This window comes from Doryrhamphus excisus, chromosome 1, assembly GCF_030265055.1.
Source record: "Doryrhamphus excisus isolate RoL2022-K1 chromosome 1, RoL_Dexc_1.0, whole genome shotgun sequence".
In the NCBI taxonomy this organism is placed as follows: Eukaryota; Metazoa; Chordata; class Actinopteri; order Syngnathiformes; family Syngnathidae; genus Doryrhamphus; species Doryrhamphus excisus.
The window spans coordinates 11,996,835-12,024,269 of record NC_080466.1 but is presented as its reverse complement, the minus strand read 5'-3'; the positions used below and the strand labels follow the sequence as shown (position 1 = coordinate 12,024,269).

General features: G+C 42.3%; 1 protein-coding gene across 1 annotated transcript; it reads right to left on the bottom strand.

The window, feature by feature from the left end:
* Positions 1 to 379: 379 nt before the first annotated feature.
* Positions 380 to 15,590, bottom strand: parn (poly(A)-specific ribonuclease (deadenylation nuclease)). The gene is made up of 26 exons (XM_058068024.1): positions 15,356 to 15,590; positions 15,050 to 15,127; positions 14,897 to 14,976; positions 14,252 to 14,319; positions 11,888 to 11,969; positions 11,657 to 11,717; positions 10,011 to 10,179; positions 9,740 to 9,802; positions 8,614 to 8,652; positions 8,488 to 8,530; positions 6,891 to 6,971; positions 6,760 to 6,816; positions 6,585 to 6,662; positions 6,447 to 6,490; positions 6,294 to 6,336; positions 5,877 to 5,952; positions 5,691 to 5,801; positions 5,560 to 5,629; positions 5,427 to 5,482; positions 3,907 to 3,993; positions 3,753 to 3,827; positions 2,415 to 2,592; positions 2,163 to 2,290; positions 1,667 to 1,709; positions 1,428 to 1,582; positions 380 to 1,044 (listed from the first exon to the last, which is right to left on the bottom strand). The coding sequence occupies exons 1-26, from the start codon at positions 15,372 to 15,374 to the stop codon at positions 998 to 1,000; spliced, it is 2,031 nt and encodes a 676-aa protein (XP_057924007.1). The 5' UTR covers positions 15,375 to 15,590; the 3' UTR covers positions 380 to 997.
* Between the last annotated feature and the right edge of the window lie 11,845 nt (positions 15,591 to 27,435).

Here is a 27,435-nt window from a genome sequence, read left to right as displayed (position 1 = left end):
ACCGGTAAATATAACACACAAAACTAATATTTGAGAATTTGCAGGACCATGACAATTTCAGTGATTGCCTTCTTCGACACCATTTTTTGGGGGGGACATACACAAGTTACCGAAAGTAAAGCACCTCCAACCTCCACGTCAACATTTTAAAACATTAAATATATAAAAATATTACATAATAGTAGACATTGTTCATTCCATTACTTTAAATCAGTGCCTCTCAAACTGTCTCTTGTGGGTGGGAAGGGAATGACAGAAAACAATTGAGAAGCACCACTTTAAATAAACATGAAAACATAAAATATTAACACATATACTCAGGTTATCACACAATTAACACTTGTGTTCATATTTTGACAGAATAAAGCAGAGGCGGGGATAGTAAGAAAATTATTTTATTTTCTCCCTTTTCCAAGGAGATTTTTTTTTATTTTTACATTTTTACCTCATTACAAAAAGAAAAAAAAACAACATACATTTACACGTTTGCCATAGATGCTGGTTACAAAAACAACATCTGTACAAAAACAAAGAAGCACCACCTGAAGGGTCAAATTACAGCTGTAATAAATTATCACATTATTGTGGACACATTTATATATATTTATGCTGGATAAAACAGGAGTTGGTCGTTTTACACAGCTTAAAAAAACTAGCTTTTTTTTTTTTAAATACACATTATGAACCCTGATGTTGAGTGGCAGCTTATGAACGTAAACACACTAAAATATACGACAATCAGAGTGGCGACGCCATTAAAAAGACTCCAGCGTGACTGTGGCACTCCTTTGCAGTATTACCAACAGGTCTCATATAAAATAACTTGGAAAAGGATTGTGTTTGTCGTGTTGCCAACCAGAAGACTTGTCACATATGGCTTGTGTCGTTTGAGTCCACACCTGCTGTTCCGGGTCATGGAATGTCCCAAGTGCTTCGGAAAACAGGACCGTGAGCAGTGGTGGCGGCTGCTGCTGCTTGGTTTCTCCCCCACTTCCTGCTACCACACCTCGGGAACCTCGAAGAGCGATGATGACGCCCCGGCGGCTGAACAAAACATACAAATAAATCTAAGACAACACTTTGGGAAAGAATGAAGGCAAATGGCGATCTATCTTATTCCAACATGAGCCACAGGGGGGCAGCAGACAGCCAGTCATTCATTTCTCGGCCCAAACAAAACCCAACCCAAGCAGAACAAACGGGTTTCATGTTATTTTAAGGCAGCAGACCTGCCCCACCTTGAAGAAATGTTACCTCAATATACTAAATTATACTGAATCCTTAGCCGATCTTTGTCCACAAAATAACATCAAAATTTCAATTTTAAACATATGGCTAGATCTTCATTGCTGCAGCTCCTGGATGTTTTTGGAGGTGCGATTGGTGCAGGAAAATGCGTTCAAGGCAGCAGGTCTGCACAAACACACCTTCAGACTTCTTCTTGGTCTTCTGACTAATATGACCGGGTACGGCGGCGGCCTGTTGCCAGGCAAGCGTTCCCTCAGCGTCCTTCGTTGGGTCTGGAGCCTCAGGACTGCCCTCCTCGGGGACGAGACTTGACCCAGAGGACTCTGAAGCCTCCCTGCAGGGTTCAAACACGCAAAGACACAGAAAGAGACCAGATGGCGCTAAACATGAGGAAAATGTGACAACTGCTTGATCTTACGTGGTCTTTAGCCATCCCTCTGACGTCTTGCTCTCCACAACGTCTGCAAAACAGTCACAACACACAAATTAAGTTCATATTCCCACGAGACCACCACTCACACGAGAGCCGACTAAACACTTGAAATCTCCCTGCCACAAAAGCTACAACCCAATTCTTTGACATATATGAAGGATGTTGGAAAGGTAATGCAATAATTACTCTTCCCTGGTAATGAATGGAGTCATTCTGGTTACTTTTTGGGGAGAGAAAATAACCGACTGATTTTCTTCGGAAAAGTCATTTGCAGGCGTGTCCCCTTTAGGGCTGCAGCTATCGAATATTTTAGTCATCGAGTATTCTACCAAAATGTCTGTCGATTGAGTAATCTGGAAAAAACATTTTTGCTGGATTAAGAGAAATAATGAGAATAAAAAAATCTAACATTTGACCAACTAATGAAGGATCAATTGGTTGAATGCTTTATGCTAGAAGGCTATAAGATCGACAAACACACCGTCAGTTTTCCTCTTCTTGCTTTCGCTGCTGTCTGAATACGAGTAGTGACTCCAGCCGTCCACTGCGGCGGCCTCACTGCTTCCCTGTTCCGGCTGAATGGGACTGATGCTGCGCTTCCTCAGGGACCTGGGACAAAGACGGGGGGCAAGAATGTGATGCACATACTGGCTGAGGCTGAAGCTTCTCATCTTACACAGGTATCTTTTACTCTTACTGTGGAATGGAACAACATTGGGGGGGGGGGGCGTACCTGGAGTATCCAAAGCCAGCAGAAGCAGCGGAAGCAGCATAGTGAGGCCTCACCCAGCCGTCCTCTGTCCAGGATTTGGAAGAGTGTGCGAGCTTGTCTTTGTCCTGCTGCTTGGCCTGGATGTACTCAGCGTACGTCTGGATCCTGTAGCTCTCTGCGTAGCGACTGGTGTTCATGGCTGGACAGTTAAAACAGCGTCATGGCGCAACCTCATGTGACCAACTCCTCTAGTCAAAGAACCGACAGGTCTCTTACAGGCGCCGGGTGAGCAGTGTACAAATTAGTGCTTGGAAAACAGCCGTGGCGCCATGACGACACTTGTGTTAAACCAATGATCCCACGCAAAAGGATGTGATGATGCAACTGCACAATAGCAGAGATCATGTCTGATGCAGTTTTAAAGTGGACCTATGATGCTTTTTCCTCTTTTCTGACCTATAAATGTAGTTAGAATGTTGTACTCCGGTGTTAAACCATGGCAAAGTTTCAGATCATGAGATCATTTGTGCTTGGAAGTGATCCCTGAAAGAACTTTGGGACGGCTCTGGGCGCTCCCTCTCAGAGCATCATAGTGAGCCTTGAGGGAAGTCACAGGCGACAACCAGCCAGCGACTTCCTTGTATGGGCATACCCGGGTACAAGTCTGGAGGTGGGCCATGGGTGGAATGAATTACAACAGTGTTTTGGTACTGTAAACATCTAACATGTAAAGACTGCCACATGGTGGCAGAAGCGCTGGCCATGCATCCCTTGTATTCAAGCTACACCGCAACCAGGAAATCGAAAAGCATGGAGCCGTGTAGCGTGCAAGAGATTACACACTGAAGCGCGAGCGCACTCACACTTCAGTTCCAAATGTAAAACTTGGAAATAGTTGGTTATATTTGTAAATAAATTATTGCATGTAAAACCACCATTTTGTTGTTTTGTGGTATAGTTAAACAAAATATATATGACCCACTGTACATGTGTCAAAGTGAAAGTTTTGGTCGTCATGTATCTTTTCATAAAAAGCCAATTTTTCATTTTTAAGTTTCAGCCATTTTGCTGAAAACTTACCGATGTTGCTGCTGATTACTAAAGAAGGCAAAAAGGTGGAAACAAACGGTTTATCCTGATGAATGAATGATGAGGAAGTTAAGTCTCTGTTGGTATGTTTATATAGCCATAGACCACAATATTCTGGGTGCCTTGAAAGATCAGTCCAAATGTTCTAAAACAGCCGCTAGCGGAGCGGATGTCTTTTGAATGAGTTCATACCAGAATGAACCATTTAGGCCATATAGATGATCGCCTGCTTCCAATGGAAGGCCCGTACTGCGTAGAAAAAACACTCACCTATCTGCACCTGGTCTATTTGACTGAGGGACACAAAGGCGGAGGTGTCGTCCAACCATGACACCTGGATGTTACCTGAGTGGACAGGAAGGCAGGAAGGAAGGTAAGCAACACAGACAACTTGCGATGCCCAGTATGATGGAGGAACTCTTACCGAAGGCACTAAAGAGCTGGTAGAGGTCACTGGTCTTCCATTCCTTAGGGAAGGTGACAAAGAGGACGTTGTCTCGTTTCGGTTGCACTGGGGAGCAGTGATGGTCCATTATAAACACCCATTAATACAAAGCTATAAGATGTTAACAAGGAGGAGGGGGTTTCCTGCCGTTTACTGGACAGAATTAGCCGTTAGCGATATTTACGCCAAGTACGATTCAATATTAAATCAATTCAATATTTGTGGAGAGCATAAACCCGTTTGACCTTCTCAATATGCTTTTTTAACATTAGAGCCTTCTATACATGACATAACAGCCCCATAGTTACCTTTACACTGCCATGACCCAATATAGTAGACATACGATATATAAGATGTAGAAAACCTGTTTACCACCCTCTAAATACACTTTAGAGCCCTCTAAACATGACATAGCAGCCCTATAGTTACCTTTACACTGTCATGACCCAATATAGTAGACATAAGATGTAGAAGACCTGTTTACCACCTTCTTAATACATTTTGGACTCCATATTCGTAGACAGTTGTCCCAGTTTTGGTGAAAGTTTGCTGAACAGCCACCTGACAAGACCGACTCTGACAATCCTAAATGGGAACCCGCCATGTTGGATGGCCCAGCTGTTCACTTCACATACCGCACAACAGCCCTATAGTTACCTTTACACCGTCATGACCCAATATAGTAGACATAAGATGTAGAAAACCCGTTTACCATCTTCTAAATACACTTCATTAGAGCCCTCTAGACATGACATAACAGCCCTATAGTTACCTTTACACTGTCATGACCCAATATAGTAGACATAAGATGTAGAAAACCTGTTTACCACTTTCTAAATACACTATGGACTCCATATTCGTAGACAGTTGTCCCAGTTTTGGTGAAAGTTTGCTTAACATCCACCTGACAAGACCGACTCTGACAATGATAAAAAGGGAACCCGCCATGTTGGATGGCCCAGCTGTTCACATACCGAAGATGAGTCTATTGTCAAATAGTAGAATAAAGGTCAACTAAACTCACCATTTTGCTTCTGCTGACTTTTTTTGTAGACCGTATGTTTTAGCATACACCTTATATGGTATGCTTTATGGATGGGTTAAGTACAGAAATGGACCCCGTCATTGAAACCGCACCTTATAATCGGGTGTGTCTTATGGTGTGTAAAATACAGTATTTTGACTGAGAATGGTCGTGAGGTTTGTGCTATATACTGCACAATAGTCTTTCATCTTATAAAGTGAAAAAGTCTGTGTTATATCAGTGGAACTTGGGGGGTCGGGCCTACTCAATGCTACTTTCCAAACATGAAAGTGCAGCGTGGGCTGACTATGGTCCGTCAGGAAACAGCATGGCCTCCTGGGAAATGCTGTATTTTAGCAGTGCATTCAGCGCTCGTGGGCTGGTTAGAGCTGATGACGTCTATATGCTGCCTCCACACCAGGCAGTCTGTCTGCTATTAGTAATAAAGTATTTTGTTGCAGGTTGAAATACTCACAATCTGGTCCTGTGATGTTGAGGTAGGGAATATCAATGATTCTCATCAGGAAGAGCCTTGGATAGAGAAACATGATGGCGATGAAGAGGCTGAAGGAGTGTGGCCATGACAAGCACAGTGACACGATGCTTACTTGTTATAGAAAGGCTCGATGAGTTTGGAGCGAGCAGAGACGTGCGCTTTGGGGGGAGTCAGGAAGGAGCCTGAAAAGGTCAAATCGTTGGCCTTGGTTTCATTTGAGAGATGATTTAATGAGTTAACTACCCAGGAAGTTGGCCATGGAGATGAAGCAGCGGCCTGTGATGTAGGCGTCGTAGCCGGCCTCGTGCAGCTGCTCCTTAGCTGTGTTGTAGCTGGGAAAGTCTTCTGCCGCCTCTGATGGCAAAACCACCACCATTACGTAAGGCTTCAAGGATGCTGTGTGTTCTTTACACTCGCGTGTGTACGTACCAGTTTCAGGTGCCTTGAAGGGGCTGTCGTTCAGCTGCTTCTCCAGCTCGGCCAGAGAGGTATTGCTTATCAGGTCCTGGGACATAAAAAGAGTAGAACCCATTAGATCATCATTGAGCTGATCTGTTGAATCAGCACACTGCTTCAGTCATGGAAAATGGAATAGGGTTTTCTACCAGAAGGGGGCACCACATTAATGGCCAATTCATTTTTAATAGGAAAACAGTCAGATTAAATATGAAATTACAGTAAATAAAAAGTGGCTAGGTAGCCAACATGTCCCGTCCTCCATTATTTCAACATAAAAGCTGCCGGTCCCAGCTGGTCTAGGCTCTAGTATATCCCGTGACCTTTCTGAGGACAAGCAGCTTAGAAAAGAATGAACGGATATCCCAGCCGATCCAGGCAGCAGTTCACCTTAAAGGGTTGAGTGGAGGCCATCAACTTGGTATCCAGAAGCCTGCAAGAAGATGCATAAATCATGTAAATGCAAAAAACAGAAAAGACTTTAAAAAAAAGAAAGAACGAACGCAAGCAAGCAGCTTCCGGAATGAAGGCAAACAAACTCACTTGGGGAAAACACACATTGTGACCTCTTTAAAGTCCTGAAGCTCCTGGAGAGAAGAGCAGGATGGTAAATAATGCAAAAATGACATGACTTTGCTTTGAACAAAAATGAGAGCTTTAGTTCAGAGCAGGTGAGCGTACCTCAGGGAGGGGGCAGTAGAACTGGTGGATGGTGTGCATCACGTCCAGCAGCATGTTGTGGCCGACCACCAGTTTACTCTGTGAGCGAGAGGGCGTTTCAGTGGGGGAACATCAACAACATGTCCGAATTCTGTTCTCAGAAAAGGGTCAGAGGATCACCAGGTGACTGACTCACAGACTTGGAAATGGCGTGGATGACCCGGGAGAAACCCACTGCATCGTTCAGCTCCTCCTGGAGACCGCAAAGCCGTACAAAAAGTCAGAGGGCACTTCAACTCTTCCGCATTCGACGTTCTTCCCACTAACCTGTTCCCGCTCCACTTTCTGCTGTTCCCGCCGCTTCCTCTCCTCCTCATCCACCTTGCTGACCTGGATGAAGCGCTCCTTCTGCATAAAACAACCAGTATTCCACATCAGCTCCAAGATGCAATTACTCCTAACAAGGTGAAACCCACTGCATCATGTGGCATTTGATGGCGCTAGTGTCAAACAACGTCATGTGTACTTTCTGTATCCTCTCCCAACACAGTGGGGTGAATGAGTTATTGTCCGCATTTTTTACACGTTTGCCACCCTTGCATGTTTCAGTTAATGACAACACAAAATGCAGTTTTTAACTAAAACCTTTACGAAAGGAGTGTCCTTTTCTCAAGCTGCAGTGGTGGGCTGCATGGGACTGCCGCTGCTGTGACGTGCTGTTGCTGCATCCACAATTTTGGTTTATAATTAGGAAATTTTTTTGAACTACAAAAACTTATTTTGCCATTTTTACACTTAGTCAGTTTAAAATGCCGACCAACTTTGCCTGATAGCACAATGTGACTTGTCGCACGAAAACACTATATTTTGTACTATTTGACCCAAAACTAAAGTTGATCTCATGTCCGTTTTGGAGTATCACTAACACATGGGAAATGAATTGTTGAATAATACATTTTGTTGAAAACCAGAATGAACAAAAGAAAATGATGCTAACATTTTTGTTATAGAAATGTGTGGTGTGTAAAGAGCATAAAATGGAAAGTTCAGGGTTATGACAGCACAGGTGAATCCAATGTGCAGGATCATTAAATCTACTTGGACAAAAGGAAAAGGAGAGATGAGCTATTTGATGGGACAGTCAACATTTTTACAAAGTACATCTCAACTCAGCAAGATTGCTAAAAAAAAAACAACCTATTATGCTCATTTGTGGGCCCTTTCTATTGAGTTGGGGACTGCTATAGAGCAGCTAACCACAATAACCAGCACATGAAGCTTTCTAGATCTTCCAGAATCTGCACCTATTCCACCCTCAGCACTCCTAAGACCATACTTGGAGAGCCAATTGGAAAGTGGTTCGGAGATACCGGAGACCCCTGACTTACCATGTATGAACACATACACTCATACAACATACAGTATGACTTAACATTGTTTAAGTTAATTTGTAAGGGGTGGTGGCTTTTATTTTATAGTGGCCAGCCACCACAATCAATTACATATATCAGAAACATAAGTTAAAAAATAACACGGTGACCTCTAAACTCAGAATACCTTTTTTTGTTTTTACTTCCTGTGGTGACCAGTTTCTCAATGAAAGTTAGAGGTAGCAACTAGTAGGAGGTTTGTCATTCTATGTTGTGGATTTATTGTTGACTTAGGGCTTGGGTAGTCGTCTTGTTGTCACGGTTCATTGCACAGAGCTTGGTCTCCATGCAGTGGTGTTTGTGCATCATTTGAGGATTGGTTTTGGAGGCCAGCATTGTTAGTCCGGTAAACGGCATCATGCCAGGTCTATCACCTGGCCGTACGGGGTGGTCCCAACCCACCATGAGAAACCCGCGACACCAATCCAGTGTCAAAGGATATTCAACGCCGCAATATCTGTATTGGATAGGAAGTATAAAAGGTTGTATCCTACCTTGTCTGTTTCCACGGTTTCTACGTGGAGCCCTTTAGGAAACCTGTCAGTCACAAGAAAGGATGAATAAAAACCCAAACCACCAATTACTGTAAGTACATACAAAATAAAACAAGATGAACTCACTTCCAGTTCAGTGTCTGGTATATCAGCTTCCTCTGGAACCTGCCAAAAAGAAGAAAGAACTAATATATTAGAAATGGATGAATGGTTAAATGTAGCATAGAAATGTGTTGGAAATGCAGAAAAGATAAGTTGTAAAATGAATTTTGACATATGTAAAGTCAGTGTTGGAATGATCAAAGAGAAACAATTGTGGGCATTTTAATAATTAAAAAAGGGATACAATTCTTACATTCCAACTGTTAACATGCATGACAGCAGAGGCTCCTAAAGTTAATGGGAAAATGGCATGAAATGGTACTATGCTAACACTTAGCATCGCAGCGCAAGTGTTTGCTTAACACTTATGAAAATGGCCAACAATTGTAGTATGCAAACGTTTGCATGCTGACATGGTAAGACTACATGCAAACATCTAGCATAGTAACACAAAGTGTAAATAAGCTAATGTTTTTGTAAGCAAGTATGTTAAAGTGAGCATAGTAAAATATTATCATGTGGACATTAGCATACTAACACCTAACATGATAGTGCTAAGTGTTTGCATAAGTTAATACATAAAAAAAATAAAAATGCGAATATACTAATGGTAGCATGCTTGCAATGCTAACATTAGCATGCTAAAACGTAGAATGATAACGCTAAGTGCTTATAAAATGGCCAAAAATGCTAGTACATTAGCGTTTGCCTGCCAACATCGAGCATGCTAACGCTAAGTGCTTTTGCAAGTGATTACCAATTAAAAATGGCTAAAAATGCTAGCATGCCAGTGCAATGTAGCAGGAAAGCTAGACTTTGCAACAATTACTACAGCCACATTTCTCAACCCATTTCAACCATTCCAATTACTGTTATGAAAAATTGGGAATGTCATGAGAAGTGGGAATTTTTGTGACATGGAAATAGAGGATAAGCAGTACAGAAAATTGGAGGATGGATGGAAATAGTACACGTGTATCAGTTGAACGGTTTGATGTTGGAAGGGATGGAATAAAAAGCTAGCCATGTAACGCAAGAGAAGTGCGCCACAATGTAATCACACAGGACATGGCTAGTAATTTGCTGCACTACCTTGTGGAGACTTTTCAGGAGCCATGTTTATTGACAGCGCCATAGAATATTGGCTTACCCTGTGCACGGCTCCAAGTCCACGGTCTTTTCTTTACTGGAGAAAAGGGTCTCAACTTTCTCCCTGCATTGGCAAACACTTCATTATTCCAACAGACATCAATTCTTTCAAGGCAAACACTTTCTGACATTCTCTCTCTGTTCATTACAATTACATGCAAATGGGCCAACTATGCAAATTATACGACGACATAACATCATAACACAAACCCAACGGCCACAATTGGGTTGAAGTCCTGAACCGGCCGCCATCCAAAGCACCCCAAACTTACACCACTCTGCTGATGAAGTCTTTGTGCTCGTCAGGTACATGGGCGGGGCCTTTGGAGCAGGATGGTGAGATGAAGGAAGGTGTTCCCACGCCGTTGGCCTGTTGGCTCCGCCTCTCCTCTGTCTGCTCTCTCAGCTGGGCCTCCTCTTCTTGATTCAGGTAAGGGATTCCTAAAAACAGACGGACATCAAATTTGAGCCGAGTCGCATTCGACACACATTCCACAGTTGTGAGCAGCTCGGTCTTCAAGTGACAAAAAAGTGAATTTGTTGTTCTAAACATATTTGTATTGGTTTTCATTAGAGCTGTCAAAGTTAACGCGTTAACGGAAGTTTCCTTTAAGGACAGTAATTTTTTTGAGGCGCGATTAGCATGCGCTCCTCCCGTTTGACCCTCGACTCACACCGTAGGGAAAATACATCCAAATACATCCATACATCCCTCTGGGCATTGGAGAACGGTAGGATTTCTAATAAATAGTTAGAGTATTGTAATGAAATAATATTTACTGTAATATGATTAATTTCTATGTATTTTAATGTGTTTTAAAAGAGAAATGAAATGACATTGAGTTTGCAATTTGAATGAAATGTTTTATGACTATTGCCCTGTTTTAGGTATTTTCATTTGTACATTTCATGAAGGAAAGGTGCATTGAGGCAAATCTTGAATAATAATCCTTTCTGAATGTTCCTAAATAGGCTTTTTACTCAAACATTTTACTCAAAAACATGTTAAGTGTGAGAGGTCTCACTCATTTTGGATTTGCTGAACGTTTGTGGGCGAGTTTAAGAGCTAATATGCTAATAAAAGAAAATAGTAATACAAAGATATGCTTGCTGACTGTATTGTTTTAAATCATGGCCCATAGTCCCCAAATTGATATTCTTTTACATAAAATTTGAGGTACGGTATATTCTAGTCATATCTTTTGTGGGTAAAAAGGTGTCCAGTGTTTATGTAACATAAACAGCTTTAGGTACACTAACTGTTTTGTTCACTACTTGCAGCTTGTTGTCTGAGGAATATTATTTTCTTTTTTTTTGGGTGGGGTGGGGGGGTACGGGAGTTATCGTTGTAGTCGCACATCGAAATGTTTACCACAAAAAGTTTACTTACTTAAACAGATAATGGCATATGGAAAACAATAAGTTTTAACCGAGTTAACTAATTAATCAGACAAAATGATTAATCAAGATCAAACATTTTAATCGATTAACAGCCTTATGTGTTTTTTAACTCAGTTCCATGCTAATGCATCTTGGGCAGACATGCAAATTCAACATAGATGCATGGTAACCCCCCCCCCCCCCCCCACCCTCTAAACAAAAAATGCGTTGACCAATAACGTCATCTTTAACATTTAGATTTGACCGCTGATTTGTCTTAATCAAATAGGGCATTACCACCAGCACATGACGACTATCAGGAGAACCATCAATTATGACAGTCCGTTTGCATCACAGGCAGAAGAAAAAAGGAGCCTTGCTCACCCACACAGTACTAATATCTCACCTTAGTGAGGGTTTTTTTTTTTTTTTTTTTTTAAACATGATGTGATTTTTGGTATGACGTCATAATTCCCCTCATACGGATACTTATCGTGCACCCCTGGTATTTACCATACAAATTAACCAGTCTACTCACCGTGACAGAAGACCTTGTTGAAATCAAAGCCTTGACTGGCCAGGAAGTCAATACTGGAACTCTGAAATTAAGAACAACAACAATAACACCGCCCCACCACAGTGGAACCCACCCCACAACCGGACAGTCCACTGCTGGCACATGTATCCATGCAGACGGCTTGTTGATGGAAACGGGACTGACAGAAACATTGGAAAGATTCCAAGGACAGCAAATACAAGCATGGATTACCTGACAGATGAACTTGATGTCGGGGGATGATCGGTTGAACGGTTTGGGGAAAACATAAAAGTTAAAAGTCTTTGTGATGTACCTGCCAGAGGGAAACAGAGCCAGCGTAAATATAATTTTTATGCTTTCATATTAACAGTGCATATGAGGCCGCTAAAAATGGAGAGTTTCACTCTGGAAAAGATCATTGCTGTTTGCATTATTTCCTCTAGGGAAGGGGTCGGGAAACTGAATCTTTCTGTGACAGCCATATAATATTAACATTGTTAAAAAAAATAAAAACAGCACTGAATACAAATACATGCATGTAAAAAACAAAAACATTACACTGAATACAAATAAAACATATTTTTGTCCCAAGTATCCGCTGGATATTTACTGTAGATGCGAATGTAGCATCGCTGCATATTAAACATCTTGGGCAAAAGTGTTTGCGCAAGCTAGCACAAAGTTGCCCTCTTGACCACGCAATGACCTGGTAGGCTACCACATCATAATCGTGTATTGGCATCTGACCAGAAGGACAGCCTTTGCCAGAAAGAAATGGACAGAAGAGGGATTAAAATACATCATTATGTTTTGTATGTTTGAATGTTTTTTTTTTTTAAACATTGATTTCTGGAGCATTTTATTTTAACATGTCTGCAGAAAAAAATGTATAGTGCCAGGAAACGTGTGAGAGCCAGACGCAGCCATCAAAAAAGCCATAGGTTGTAGACCCCTGCTCTCGGGGGAAAAAAAGGCCTCCAAATCTAGACTACCGTCCAGGAACAAATTGAATTCGGTCTTAGGAGGTTCCACTGTATTAGAAGCAGTGATGGTGTGATTGTGATTGAGGTGTCAAACTCAAGGCCTGGGAGCCAACTTTGACACGCCATATTGTTTAACGTGGCACCACAATTTTTTTTTCTTTAAGTATTTCGTAAATGTTTTTACGTGTATTTTGTTGGTTTAAATAGTTGACATTCATATTACTAATAATAAAATGTTTTCAAAAAAATTTAAATTATTCTTGGGCAAACGTCTTTTTTGACAGAAAATTGGTACTACATGCAAGAGTATAACAAGCTAAAGTTAACATTCACATCTAGCATGATAACACAAGTGTTAATATAAGCGATTATGTATGCTAATGTTAGCATGGTAAAAATACTAACATAACATTAGCATAGTAACATAATAGAGTATTTTTTGGTCAAAAGCCACTCATCACCTAGGAAATCATCAGCTGACTATTTAGGCCTGCGGTCAACGTTGAAGCTGGTTTGTTTTGTAGCATGATGCTAGCGACTAGTGACATGACGGAGACACCGGTGTCTGCGGGTGATGCGCTGCTTGGAGGAGTTCCGTTTTGTTAGGCTGCCGTTTTGTTTTTTTTCCCTGCCCGATTCTACCCAGGCGGCGGTCGAGTGGTTAGCGCGCAGACCTCACAGCTAGGAGACCAGGGTTCAATTCCACCCCCGGCCATGTCTGTGTGGAGTTCGCATGTTCTCCCCGTGCATGCATGGGTTTTCTCCGGGAACTCCGGTTTCCTCCCACATTCAAAAAACATGCTAGGTTAATTGGCAACTCCAAATTGTCCATAGGTATGAATGTGAATGGTTGTTTGTCTATATGTTTTCTGGCAACCAGTCCAGTGTGTACCCCCGCCAGTGTACCCCGCCAGCTGGGATAGGCTCCAGCACCCCCGCGACTCTCGTAAGGAAAAAGCGGTAGAAAATGAATGAATGATTCTACCCACGGCAATATTTACAGAACATGGGGTTGAGGTCAACCCCATGTTCTGTAAAACTTTGCTCGCACTGTGTGCTCGCTAGCACTTCTGCCGTCCCTGTTTTGGAGGCTGCTGGTGTGGGGAAAACCCCCCATCAATTTCTATACAGATATGCAAAAATTTTGACCCTTGTTTGATCTTTATTTTAGGAGCAAAAAATCCAAACTATCCCTTTAAGCACCACACGTTTCCATTATATGGAGATATTTAATTCCATAAATTTCAGAGCATCTGAGCAAACAACTACAACAAAACTTTTTTTTTTTTAAATCATTACCAATATTTGGCAGGGGCCCTTGGAAATATCCAAGGGGGACCCAGGCCAAAAGCACTCATCATAAATACACGAACAGTTAACAGTTGGTGTCTGAATCTGCAGCATAAGATCAGAGGATTATCGATGAATATCATTCAGAGGCCAACATTATGATCTTGGCAAATGGCGGACGTTTGTGACACAGCTCTCCTAATGACCTGAGCTTATGAGGTTCCTAATGGTGGCCACTGTCATACAACCCTCACACTCAGTTTGCTGCAGCAAAGCACCAAAGAACACACAATTCAGACGTTGTCAAGCAGACATCACTCACTTAGACTCCTTCGGGTCATATCTGAAGGTGCACAGCCCGAACTGGAAGAGCAGAAAGTCCATGGAATGCTTTTGAGGACAGAGAAGCAAGACAAAAATGATTACTAAATGCAGCAATCATCAATGTCAAAACTGTGTTCAGTTTGTGCAACATTTTTATACATTTTACTGTGGAGTCGTGTTTTCTGGTCGCAGCACCAGTAATTGGATGGAAACGGCAACAACCTCAATGCCATTGTGGAACGCACACTTTCTTACATTCCTTATTTGGACGCTTTGGTGCCATCTGCTTGCCCTCACTCACAGATACGCCAAGATGGGGCTGTAGTTACAATTCCATACAATACATGGCAGACAGTCTTACAATACCAAGCAATAAAATAAACATCACGCTTCATTTTAAGTGCCTGCAAGGTATGCTGGGCTTTGACACTACAATATAGTTATCTATTAGATGTGCAATACACTAACTTCTAAATGACCACACACTTCCATTGTGTGTTGGTGCTAGATAGCACTGTTAATGCTGTTTTACCTATCCACACACACGCTGACTTTTGCCTCATTGAGGCTGAGTTATGCCACTAAGACGCCAGTCTAGAGCGTAAAGGTGCACCTGGGGTGCCTGCAAGTGCGCTTTTCCAACCTTTTTGAGCTTGGTGTATCGTTCCTCTGGCGTGTCCATCCCGTTCGTGAGTGCACTGACGCTGGGCCCATCGCTGATCCCTGCCGCGACACAAACACAAACAACCATCACACATGCACGCAACCAGCGGAGGCTTTCCAGTGCAACATTTACCTGAAAACTCTCCATCGATGGCAAGAAAGTCAGCCTCCTCTATCGCTGCGTACACCAGGTTTAAACAGTCTTTAAAACCTGGAGATGCAAAATGTGGATGTTAGTGTGACAATGAGAGATTTCTTCCCCTTATCGCGACTAGCTTAGCCAGCTAGCATGCTAGCTTGCTATGGACACGCGCTAAGGCAAAGGGGAGAGTCGCTCGCATTCTCTTGTCTAAAGCTACGGCATTTAATTTGGACTTTCCAAACTATTGTTACCGGCGAATGCAACAGAAAATCAGTGGCTGGCAAATTTGCAACTTACATCTGCGTGTCACCTCCATCCTGACACGACGACTGGGACCGGCTGACAGCTAACGGTTGCTACCGACCTCGTTTGGCTTTTATGGTGCGTTCAGGTGGCACCGGGAATTCGGAATTCCAACAGCGAAGCAACGCATGAGCTGGGAGGTATATATCTAACTATGAATAGCGGAGACCAAAAACAAAACAAAAAACAAACAGCAACCATATGATTTGACATTAGGTTCTTACGACAAAATGTACGACAAAAAACTGAACGCTTTAAAGGATGAGATGTTCACTGCACCCGTGTGTGTACAGTATTTGGAAGATAATATTTCTCATCTGCGGAAAAAACAATAACCTTTATTGATGTCATGTATTATTTGTGTTCACAACAGATTTTCATACTTGATATTTCGTCACACATCTTCAGAGTGGGAGAGAGACGACATCTGACAAGTAAGACTAACAGTTTCCGAGTTAACGTGAACGCGGCGTTATAAAGTACTTCCGGGTTATGTACACTTGTATGAACATACTTACAATCGGGGGGCAAACGCGTATCTTGTCCCAGGCCCCCAGGTATTCCTTAGTTCAAAAATAACACAATTAACAAAACAAAAACAAACAATATTTTTGTTCTGGAAATGTGTGGTGTTTAAAGAGCATGACTTTTATGTCAGCTCTGGACTACCGTAATGCACTTCACTCTGGACGATGCGCATGGAATTTATAAAATGTGCTATATAAATAAAGTGGATTGGATTGATTAGCATCACTAGCTTAAAGCTGTACACACTGTATATCTTTATGTTCAACAACTGGATTTTCTTGATTACGGGGTCTTTTGGTCTTTTTGCTTGAGCCCATGTTTATATTCTGATGCCCTTCCTGACGAATACCGATGGTGCTTACTAGTGGAGATTCTAACCCTACGCTCCAAAGTGTATTTGACAAAAACTGAGTAAGCAAATTAGCATTAAGTAAAGTAAAGCAGCATTAACACAGAATATTATTATTATTGTTGTTGTTGCCCTATTGCCCTATAAATACATGCAATATATATCAATAAATGTCTTTTCATTTATCAACACCGAATGTTGCACAACTTTGACATGTTAATGCTTATCCATTGTGAAAATGAATACATTAGACTTTCTTTTTTCATGTTATTTTCATGAAATATTGTTAAATGTTGTGTGTTGTTGTGACCATGCCATGTCTTTTTTGTGTGATGACTTTGGTGGCATCTTTTTTTGAGGTTTTATTGGCATTCAGCGGCTAACACAGCAGATCATTAATCACATCAATCACACAGCAGAAAATGAATCCACTCAAAAGTCAACATATTTTGAAGCAACATACTCCGTATTAGCATTGGAGCACTTCTTGAAATTCACTCATCTACATTTCCCAGCAGCTAAAATGATGCACAAAGTAAATAACAAGTTGCTAAGCAACAATGGACCAGCATCCTTCTCCACAACAGACAGACGTACCTCAGACAAAACAACAAGTGGAAAAGTCATTTTACGACAATGACCTTTTAAATATACAGAGAAAAATGTCAACCAAAGGAAAACTTGTTTGACAAGATGAAATGTACATGATAAGCATGAGGTCAGAATATTATGGGAAGAAAATGTCTACGTCAGAAAACAGATCATTCTATGAGAATGAAGTCTCAATATCCACACAAGAAAAAAGCGAACATTATACCATGTTAAATCATGTCATTTTAGGAGCATTGGGATTGTATTGTTATGTAATTTGGGGAGAATAGTTGATAATATGGCAATAACATGGATGAAAATAAAAAAGGGAGCAAGTGTGACGCTGATAGGAATAATAGTCTACTTCCAAAAACATGCATGTTCGCTTCATTGGCCACTCCAAATTGTCCATAGGTATGAATGTAGGTGGGGATGATTGTTTGTCTATATGTGCCCTGTGATTGGGTGCCCCCCCCCCCGTCCAGGGTGTACCCCACCTCTCCCCCAAAGACAGCTGGGATAGGCTCCAGCATGCCTGTGACCCTCGCGATGATAAGAAAATGGCTGTATAGATATAGAAGTTGTATATTGTTGGGCAGCCCCGGACCTAAGGCAAACATTGAACATGGTCTATGCTTCAGCATATCTTTATTCATTCATTCATTCATTCATTTTCTACCGCTTATCCTCACGAGGGGTAGTGGCTTTTAGTTTGCAGTGGCGGGCCACCGCCATCACTTACATGTAGCGGCATCATAATAAACACACTTTGGAATGCCTGTGCTAGTTTGGTGTCAATCAGACTGTGAAAGCATCTAGCCGCAGAACAAACAGAAAAAGAAGGAAAAGAAGCAAGCGGAGAAGTGAGATGGAAGAAATAAATGACAGTGGCACAACACGGTGACACATGCTTACATAAGTGATAAATGGCACGGCCAATTAAACACACTTAATTAAAGGAGGCTGGAAAAGACTGGAACTGCCCTGGAATGCTTTTGAAGCTTCACCCCAGAAGATGTAGTTCCATGCTGCATGGTGGTTTCTCACCCAAGAAAAACAATCCCCCCATTAATGTTTTTTTTTCTTGTAGTTTTGCCCCCCAAAATGTCCTCATTGATTCAAACAAGAAAGCCTTCAGGTGGGGGTAAGTCATGGCCAAGCAGCTTGGATGGCAATAAGAAAGAACATTCAGGAGACCCATTCAAAGAGGTGGTGATGATATGTACATATGTACATATCACCTGATATGTAAGTAATGCGACTGTAACGTTGGCTGAGACACACAAGCACCAAACTTGATGGGCAGAACAACAAGCTCTTTATTGCAGCTTTGAATGAAGCCATGGAGCCGTGGACTTTCAGTCGGCCTCGAGGAGGTTATGGCAAACCGTCCGAGGCCTCAGAAAGGGGAAGCGGTGCCCAGTCCACACTGTTTTCAGTGGGGGCGGGGTCCTGCTGACCTTGAATGAGGAAAGACTTGGGCCCTTCCAATCCTAATTCCGTAGAGGAAGCAGAGTCAGGAGGATATGTACGCCGACAGTTCCATCACCGTGGCCGAGGTATCTGCGGTGGTCAAAAAGCCCCCTCAGTGGCAAAGGGGGTGGACTGGTTTTGCTCTGAATTCCTCAACGCTCTGGATGTTCACTGTCTCTTCAACATTGCGTGGAAGTCGGGTACCTCTGGTTTGGCAGAGCGGGGTGGTGTCCCCCTTGTCAAGAAGGGTGACTGGAGGGTGTGTTCCACCGTGCCACCGTGTGCTTATTGTTATTCCATCAAGGGAAGGTAATCAAAGAGACCGTATTGACTAAACGACACCTGTACCTCCCCCAAGGCACCCTCGGTTCCCTTGCTAGAATCCAGGATTAAGAGGCATTCACATCACTGTGAATAATAATCAGCGTCTCCTGTGTTTTCACCACAAAGAAAATCATGTTTGCTCGTTAAAAATAACACAGTAGATCCCCCCCGCCCCACCTCCTGTATTGATTCCCATATTAATCCTGTTAAGTCCAATTTGTTTGAAGCGGGGCTGCTGGTATTAGGAACAAAAGCAACACCAGGGAGCTAACACAGTATCACTTTCACAAGGCTATTAATACATAATATTCTTTCAGTTACGGTATACTCACTCTCACTCCTCTGGCTATTTTTGTTTTCTTCACGCGGCACATAAAAGAGGAGAGGCGTGTAAATAAAGCAACTAGGATGAAGGAAGTGACATGAAAGCAAAAGACTGGCTGAGAAAGTGGGGGGCAAAATTATTGCTGCACCTTCATTTTCTTCCCACTCATGGAATACTTTATCATCAGTACACTACAATAAATACACACTCAGCATACGCCCTGTTTAGCGTGTCTTGTCATGTAAACAGTAGTAACCAGCAGTAACCCATCACTTTCTTATATCTACTTATATATCTTATATTATCTACATCTACTTTCCTAGATGGAGGTGTAGCTAGTGCACACCTGGAGGTAAGAAGGAGTAGAAGAAATGAGGATGAGTCCTAATGAAATACCATGACATGACTACTACCAGGAGAACCAGAGTATAGAGGGGGAGGAGCCACCTACTATGGCCCAGCAAGGTGCACTGTATTCGGACACAGGCTCCCAGCAGCTGCTTGATTTGCTCACCCCCACAGTACAGGTAATGTTACTTCACTGAAGTTTGTTTTAAATGATGGCTTATTGGAGCTGTGACATCATATCTGCCTGATAATTATTGTGTACTTCTAGTATTTTGATCACAAAACATCATTGTTAGCAAGCCGTTAGCTCACCTAGCTATAAATGGAAACAGGAAGCGGAACAGAACACAAACACAAAACATGGTTGTACTTTTTACAGTTTTACAGTTTTACAATGACAGTTTTAAAGGAAAAAAACACTTCAAATGCATAGAAATGATGAATGAAAGCTGCCTACTGGTTGTGGTTGCCATTTATTTTAGTTAGCTAACACAATGTATTAATAACGACAAGACATATTATACATTAACTCAGACACACGCAAGATGAGGCCAAATTGTGGTGAACATTTCCAATGAAAATCCAAAAACCTTCCGAGCTTGTACGCTAGTGAGCAGTCGTACCTCGCAATGTTTTTCAGAAATGAATGAATGACCAGTCTGGGGTGGACCCCACCTCTCACTAGCTTGTTAGCATGCAAACTACCATCCCTGCAGCATAAGAGTTGCACTGTGGTGGTTGTGGTGTAAACAAATGTGGTGTAAGCAAATAATAGGTGTGTAAAGGTGACTATAGGGGTGCTATTTCATATCTAGAGGACTCTAATGCTATGTGTGTTTAGAAGGTTGTAAACAGGTTTTCTATGTTTTATTTTCTCTTATATTGTCTACTACATTGGATTATAGGAGTGTAAAGGTGACTATAGGGCTGTTATTTCATGTGTAGAGGGCTCAAATCATGTTTAAGTGCATTTAGAAGGTGGTAAACAGGTTTTCTATGTCTTATTTTCTCTTATTATGTTTACTACATTGGGTCATAGGAGTGTAAAGGTGACTATAGGGGTGCTATGTCATGTCTAGAGGACTCTAATCATGATAAAAAGTGTATTTAGAAGGTGGTAAACAGTTTTTCTATGTCGTATTTTCTCTTATAATGTCTACTACATTGGATTATAAGAGTGTAAAGGTGACTATAGGGCTGTTATTTCATGTCTACAGCTCTAATCATTTTTAAGTATATTTAGAAGGTGGTAAACAGGCTTTCTATGTCTTATTGTCTCTTATTATGTTTACTATATTGGGTCATAGGTGACTAGGGGTGTTATTTTAATGTCTACAGGGCTCTAAGGATGTGTATTACATATTGTATATGAAAGTGTATTTCGAAGGTCATTAATATCTTATTATGTCTACTATACTGAGTGGTAGGCATGTGACTATAGGGGTGTTTTTTATGTCTACCAGGCTCTAATTGTATTATTTAGAAAGTCTTAAGCAGGTTTAATGTGCTCTAACTGTGAAAATATTCCATTTAATGTCCTTGCATGCGATGGGGTCTGCAAGCAATTAAAAAGGAGGGATGACCATGAGGGGACTGACAAGCGAATGCGTGTCAGACTTGAGCCAAACATGGCCGCCATGTCCTGTGCAGTCACGGTGGTCCTGACTGCTTGATTGGATAGATCGGTCCATAATGCAATCATTTGTCTGTCCATGGTGTTACCATGTGGGGGCGCCAGATTCCACCTCATGAGCTAAACCGGCCATCTTCCAATCCATCTGTTTTTTTTTTTACCTCCCTCTGGTACTCCATCAAAGTCCATCATGCTGTTGAGAGTCAAAGGGGGAAAAGTGAGTCAGGAAGAGAACCACAAAATGAAATTCAGTTGGGGGGGGGTGGGGGGGGGGGTGTAGCGATGGTGGAGGGGGCGGGCGAAGGGAAAGCATTAGCATGTGTCAGGCCGCTGTGTGTTTGTTTACTGATAAAGTGGCCTGGCCTCCATCAATCAGGCCTCCTTCTCCTTGCTGTCACGCCGCACAAATAAAGCAGGCCAGGCCTTGGGCGGGGAAATATGTTGGGAAAAAGAAGCAATCACAAAGGTTGGCTGAAGGTCGAGGGAGGCGAGAGGTCGCAGATTTGCAACACGACAGGGCAAGAAAATATTTCAGTTTTTTTTCAAAGGGACACCTGAGGGGACGGAAGCACACGGGGGTGCAAAGAGGAAAGACGGTGTCTGCGTACGCTGACACTGACGGAGTCAATAAACGTTTTCTCCGCCACTGCACTCATAAAAACATCCACACACACACACACACACACACACACACACACACACACACACACACACACACACACACACACACACACACACACACACACAGTGGTGTTATTGCTCCCCTAATCATGCGTGAGATGAGGTAGCAAGCGACAAACCTGCTGTCGACGCATCCAAAATGACGCTTTTTTTCCACGCACCCTTTTTTCTCTGAAAATAGGCTGTTTCCCCCGAAAAACACAAAGTCGATAATGATTGATAAATTCATACCCATGCAGCTGAAACACACTGCTGGCAGCAAATTACACTTTTTACACGTCTTTATGCTTCACTCATCCTGTTCATTCACCAAGCCCACAGATGTCACACTTTGCTCGGAGGTTCCTGAATGCACCATAGCCACGTGAGGCAAAACTAAGGTATCTGATTTAACTGTCGTCCCAGCTTTGAACAAAGTCGGCCATGTTTGATGGCCAAATTGCGCAGCTGTTCACTTCACGTACAGATGATGAGGACTTTGATGGATTTGCAGGAGGTTGGTGAATCTATTGTTAAATAGTAGAATAAAGGTCGAGTTAGACAAGAAACACAGTGGTACCTTGGTTAACATCGGTCCCGGATAGTGCGTTTCTCAGTTAACATCCAAGGTTTTTGCCAAGAGTTCCCCCGCTTGTTTACGCCACCATCTTGGATCACACGGCCAAGATGATATCTTGCGATACTTGCACGTGATTGCGCAATGCATTGTGGGCAATGGTATTACTCAATGTAACAAAACACCGGATCACACATAACAGCAAGACCATTTCAGATGTCAATGGTATGTTAATATGACCACACACATGCATACACATCACCTCTGGTTCCTGTTGAAAGGATGTAGTTGTCATATACTAGCATGCTAATGTTGAATGTATAATGTGGGTATGTATCTGCAGCAATAATGCAGTATATATAACATGGATCATATGTAAACAGTATATAGGTACCTTCCAGAAAGTCTTTACGTTCTCATCCACCTTGGCTCTGGCTCTTGGCCATAAATCCTGGGATTGTAGCGGCAAGCACCCGGTACCGCGAGACCGGGTTGACACGAGATTGTCATGCATGCTCAGAAGCGTAGCATGACTGAATACCAGACTGGGTGGCAATAGCACTGGTTATTAGCACTGCTAATAACATTAGCAGTGCTAGCTAGTCACTTTGAGCTGACCAACCAGGTTAGAATGTTCCAATGAAAAAAACATGGTTGACAACCTCTGTATGTTAACATTTGGCACTTTGTCATGCACGCCAAATCATTATTCAAGCCAGGAGCGTCACTTGGTCCGTGGAAAATCCAAAAAACAAATGACGAACAAGAACCGGGATATAACTTTCTCACTTTTGGACAGATTTAGTAGAGATACTCAATTGTTTTAGACCACCATTAAATTTACACAAGTGCACACAATCTACACTGCTCAAGCGCTGCAACCATTCTGTCCACTGGACAGTGATCAATTATATAATAATCATTATTATATTATTAATTAGCCTATTATTATTACTATCATCATTATACTTCTTCTGATTATTACTACTAGAGTATTAGCCTGCTTATTGGCTTGCTTATTAGCCTGCTTTTGCCCTATTATATAAAATTTGTCAGAGATTTTTTTTGTAAAAAAAAAAAATCAATAAAAAAATCAAGAAAAAATATCAAATTATTTAGGGGGGCTTAAGAACATTTTAGGGGGTGTGAAGCCCCCCTAAAATAGGCCTAATGATGCCACTGATTCAAGCTAAAAAGCGTAATTATCGTAATTTACTAATAATTACATTGAATGACTTTTTCTCTGCAATCCTACCCAAATCCCGAGACGGTTGTGCACAGGAACAACCAAATGAAGCGTGGGCTCACAGAGGGCTCATATCGAGCACTTCAATGAACTCTTCATTCACACGATTAACACTTCTCACTTTGCCGTGTGGCAACAACGGGAGCGTTTAGCAAGGCAGGAAGTCAACATTTCCCCACAGGAGTTCACCGGGAATAAAAGCAGAGATAAAACACTAATTCCCTCACGGCCAACACAAATGCAAAAGAATACAAAGGAAGATGCTGCACGACTACAAAGGCGGCCGTTGGCATTCCCTCGTGCCCTGGTAGCAGCATCGCAGCACGGCATGTATGCCATGGTGGCCTGCTTAAATTTTAAATTTTAAATTGAGATTGTGATATCATATGGGTATGTGGTGATTGCTAGGTTGTGTAATGATGTGGTGGATGATATCGTGATATCATATGGGTATGTGTGTTATTGTTAGGTTGTGTAATGAGGTGGTGGATGATATCATGATATCACATGGGTATATGGGTATGTGGTGAGTGTTCGGTTGTATAATGAGGTGGTGGATGATATTGTGATATCATACGGGTATGCGGTGATTGTTAGGTTGTGTAATGAAGTGGTGATGATATCGTGATACCATACAGGTATAGGGGTATGTGTGTTATTGTTAGGTTGTGTAATGAGGTGCTGAATTATATCGTGATATCATATGTGTATGTGTTGATTGTTAGGTTGTGTAACGGAGTGGTGGATGATATCGTGATATCATACAGGTGGTGGTTAATTTTAAATTTTAAATTTTAAATTTTAAATTTTAAATTTTAAATTTTAAATTTTAAATTTTAAATTTTAAATTTTAAATTTTAAATTTTAAATTTTAAATTTTAAATTTTAAATTTTAAATTTTAAATTTTAAATTTTAAATTTTAAATTTTGAATTTTAAATTTTAAATTACAAGAAACAGCAGCATATGTGAAGAAAGAAATACATTTGCAATATTGCTATGATGCTATGATGGAAAAGGCGTATTGTATATGTGCCACGTTGTGTCTGGTGCAGCGGTTCTGGTGGCCGCTTGTATTACCTGTGCCCGGAATAAACCATCCCATCAGGCTCCAGCGGGTCTCCTCATCCCCACCCGGCCGTGGTCCCATGCTGCATTGGACTTTGTATCTGGCCTTTCCTCTTCCAATGGCAACACAGTCATTCTCACAATCGTGGACAGGTTTTCCAAGATGACCCATTTTGTAGTCCTTTTGTAGTCCTCCCCAAATTTTGTAGTCCTCTCCTCGACCCTTGAGACAGCTCAGCTCCTGGTCCGCCATGTCTTTAGGCTCCACAGCATTCCCCTCCATGTGGTCTCTGACCAGGCTCCAGAGTTTTCTTCAGCCGTGTGGAAGGCTTTTTGCAAGGCCAATGAGGTCTACGGCCAGCTATCACCTGCAAACCAACCAGTCTGAGCAAGCAAACCAGAATTTGCTGTGTTTGCCACCAGTAGCCCGCCTCCTGGAGCATCAACTTGCTGAGGATCGAGTACACCCGCAAGTCTCTTGTCAGTTCTGCCATGGGCCTTTCGCCTTTCCATGGGGCCCTCAGCATTTACCTTCTCTGGAGGCGGAGTCGGCTGTTCCGTCCGTGTCTGCCCAGCGTCCCCTGGCTTGGGGTAACACCTGGAAGGCCCTGGCACGCACAGCTGAGCGCAACCAGCGTCTGGACAACTGCCACCCTTTGCCAGCACCCGGTCAGAAGGTGTGGCTGTAGCTCGAGATCTTCCCCACCAATTCCTCGAAACCACAGCCCAGATTCATCGGTCCTTACCACGTGGAACGGGTCATCATGCGGGTGCCTCCTCCGTCCTGCTTCGTCTTCCAGACTCCCTTGGAGTACATCCTACATTTTACGTCTCCCTTCTCAAACCCGTCAGCGACCTCAGCCCTCCAGAGGTGCCTCTTCCTCCTCCCAGGCTAATAGACGGCCACCCAGCATTCTCGGTCAAGGCCATTTTGGATGCGAGAAGAAGGGGCAGGAGTTTCTAGTACTTGGTCGACCGAGAGGGGTACAGCCCCAATGACCGCTTTTTGTGCCCTCATTTTGGACCCTTAACTGCTTTTTGATTTTTACAGTCGCTTTCCCAGAGAAGCCAGGTATGCCGCCAAGTGGCACCCATTTTTAAGGGGGGGATACTGTCACGTCCGGGTGCCCTTGCTTTGTACCCCTGTCTCCCTCTTGTTTGTGTTATTGTTCCAATCATGAGAAAGGGTATTTAAGGTGGCCAATTGCAGGTTGCAATGGCATGCATGGTCGCCTCAAAACAACTGTCACATGACCTGGGAGCAAGGATTGTTCAACATCATGGTCTAGGGGAAGGATACCAAAGCTAGCTCTGAGATTTCAGCTGTCAGGCTCCACTCTGAGGAAATGGAAGAGAGAGCACAGGCACGGTTGAAGTCCCCAGACCTAAATATTATTATAATATTATTGGATGATGAGGAATATAGAGAGCAGCCAGGGTGTCTGATCATGATAAATATAGTGGGGATATAACAGGCCAGTCTATTAGTTCTAATGGGAAATGGAGTCAATGAGCTTCACCTCTGAGAAGGGAGACGTCCTCCTCTTTGTCCTCACTGCTCATATTCCCTCTTCCTTTCATCCCATTAAAGCCGCTTGTCCTCCCACAAGGTCCCTTTTAACAAAGGGGGCAGCCACCAAAGACCCCCTTCCCACCCTCCCCAAATTGCCATCCATTTATTCTTTCCTACTTATCTCTTACACTTTCACAAGTTGGCCAAAACTTCTATCCGACTCTTAACTTTGTTCACTTTATTTAACAGTGATGGTGGTGTCGTATGCATGCCAGACCACTAGTTGGCCACCCCTCGTTTTATGTTAGGGTTAGCTTGTGTAATGAGGAGGGCGGAGGGTGTTAGAACAGTCTTCCTTTCGTAGGGTTTAGCGTGACATAACACAGCACACGTTCTTACTCTTTCTTTGTGTTGAGCACCGCTGACCCACAGGCTCGCCTCATTTATTTAAACACACGTGCACTACATTCAGTGATTGCATGTCACATGGTCGGTGCGGTCACAGTGGTTGCCATTGACAACGTTAAACAATTATTTCCGGGGCATAATAATTACAAACATAACAACAAAGTATAACAAAATGGGAGCACATTTCTCAACAGGGGGTATCATGATATCGTATGGGTATGTGGTGATTGTTAGCTTGTGTAATGAGGAGGGTGGATGATATCATGATATCATATGGGTATATGGGTATGTGGTGATTGTCAGGTTATGTAATGAGGTGATGGATGATATTGTATTGGTATGTGGTGATTGCTAGGTTGTGTAATGGGGGGGGGTATCATGATATCATATGGGTATGTGGGTATGTGGTGATTGTTAGGTTGTGTAATGAGAAGGGGGGGTTATATTGTGATATCATGTGGGTAAGTGGTGATTGTTAGCTTGTGTAATGAGGTGGTGGATGATATCGTGATATCATACGGGTATATGGGTATGTGTGTTTTTGTTAGGTTGTGTAATGCCGTGGTGGATGATATTGTGATATCTTACGGGTATATGAGTATTATAAGTTATCACATCACAAACCCTGTGATGATCTTATTATCACATACTATTTAATCATATTAATTAATAATCATATTTAATCATACTGGACACGGGTAAACTCTACATTTTATCAGTAACACTGCCCTGGGCTTTGACACAGTATCATTTCGGCCTTTTCCCGTATCATTCATGGGCGGTTTATAGTGTACAGGGCCAATTAATACTGTAGTATGTGATAATGTGTGTTATTGTTAGGTTGTGTCATGGGGTGGTCGATGATATTGTGATATCATACGGGTATGCGGTGATTGTTAGGTTGTGTAATGGGGTGGTGGATGATATTGTGATATCATACGGGTATATGGGTATGTGTGTTATTGTTAGGTTGTGTAATGATATGATGCTAGCATTTAGCGTGATGTCGCGTCCATCTGCTGTTGTATACGT

Coding starts and splice junctions, on each gene's coding strand:
- parn (XM_058068024.1), bottom strand. Junction 9,803..10,010: donor GACTTCATCAGCAGAGTGGT/GTAAGTTTGGGG, acceptor TTGCCAATGCAG/GGAGAAAGTTGAGACCCTTT. Junction 1,583..1,666: donor GAGGGATGGCTAAAGACCAC/GTAAGATCAAGC, acceptor TGAACCCTGCAG/GGAGGCTTCAGAGTCCTCTG.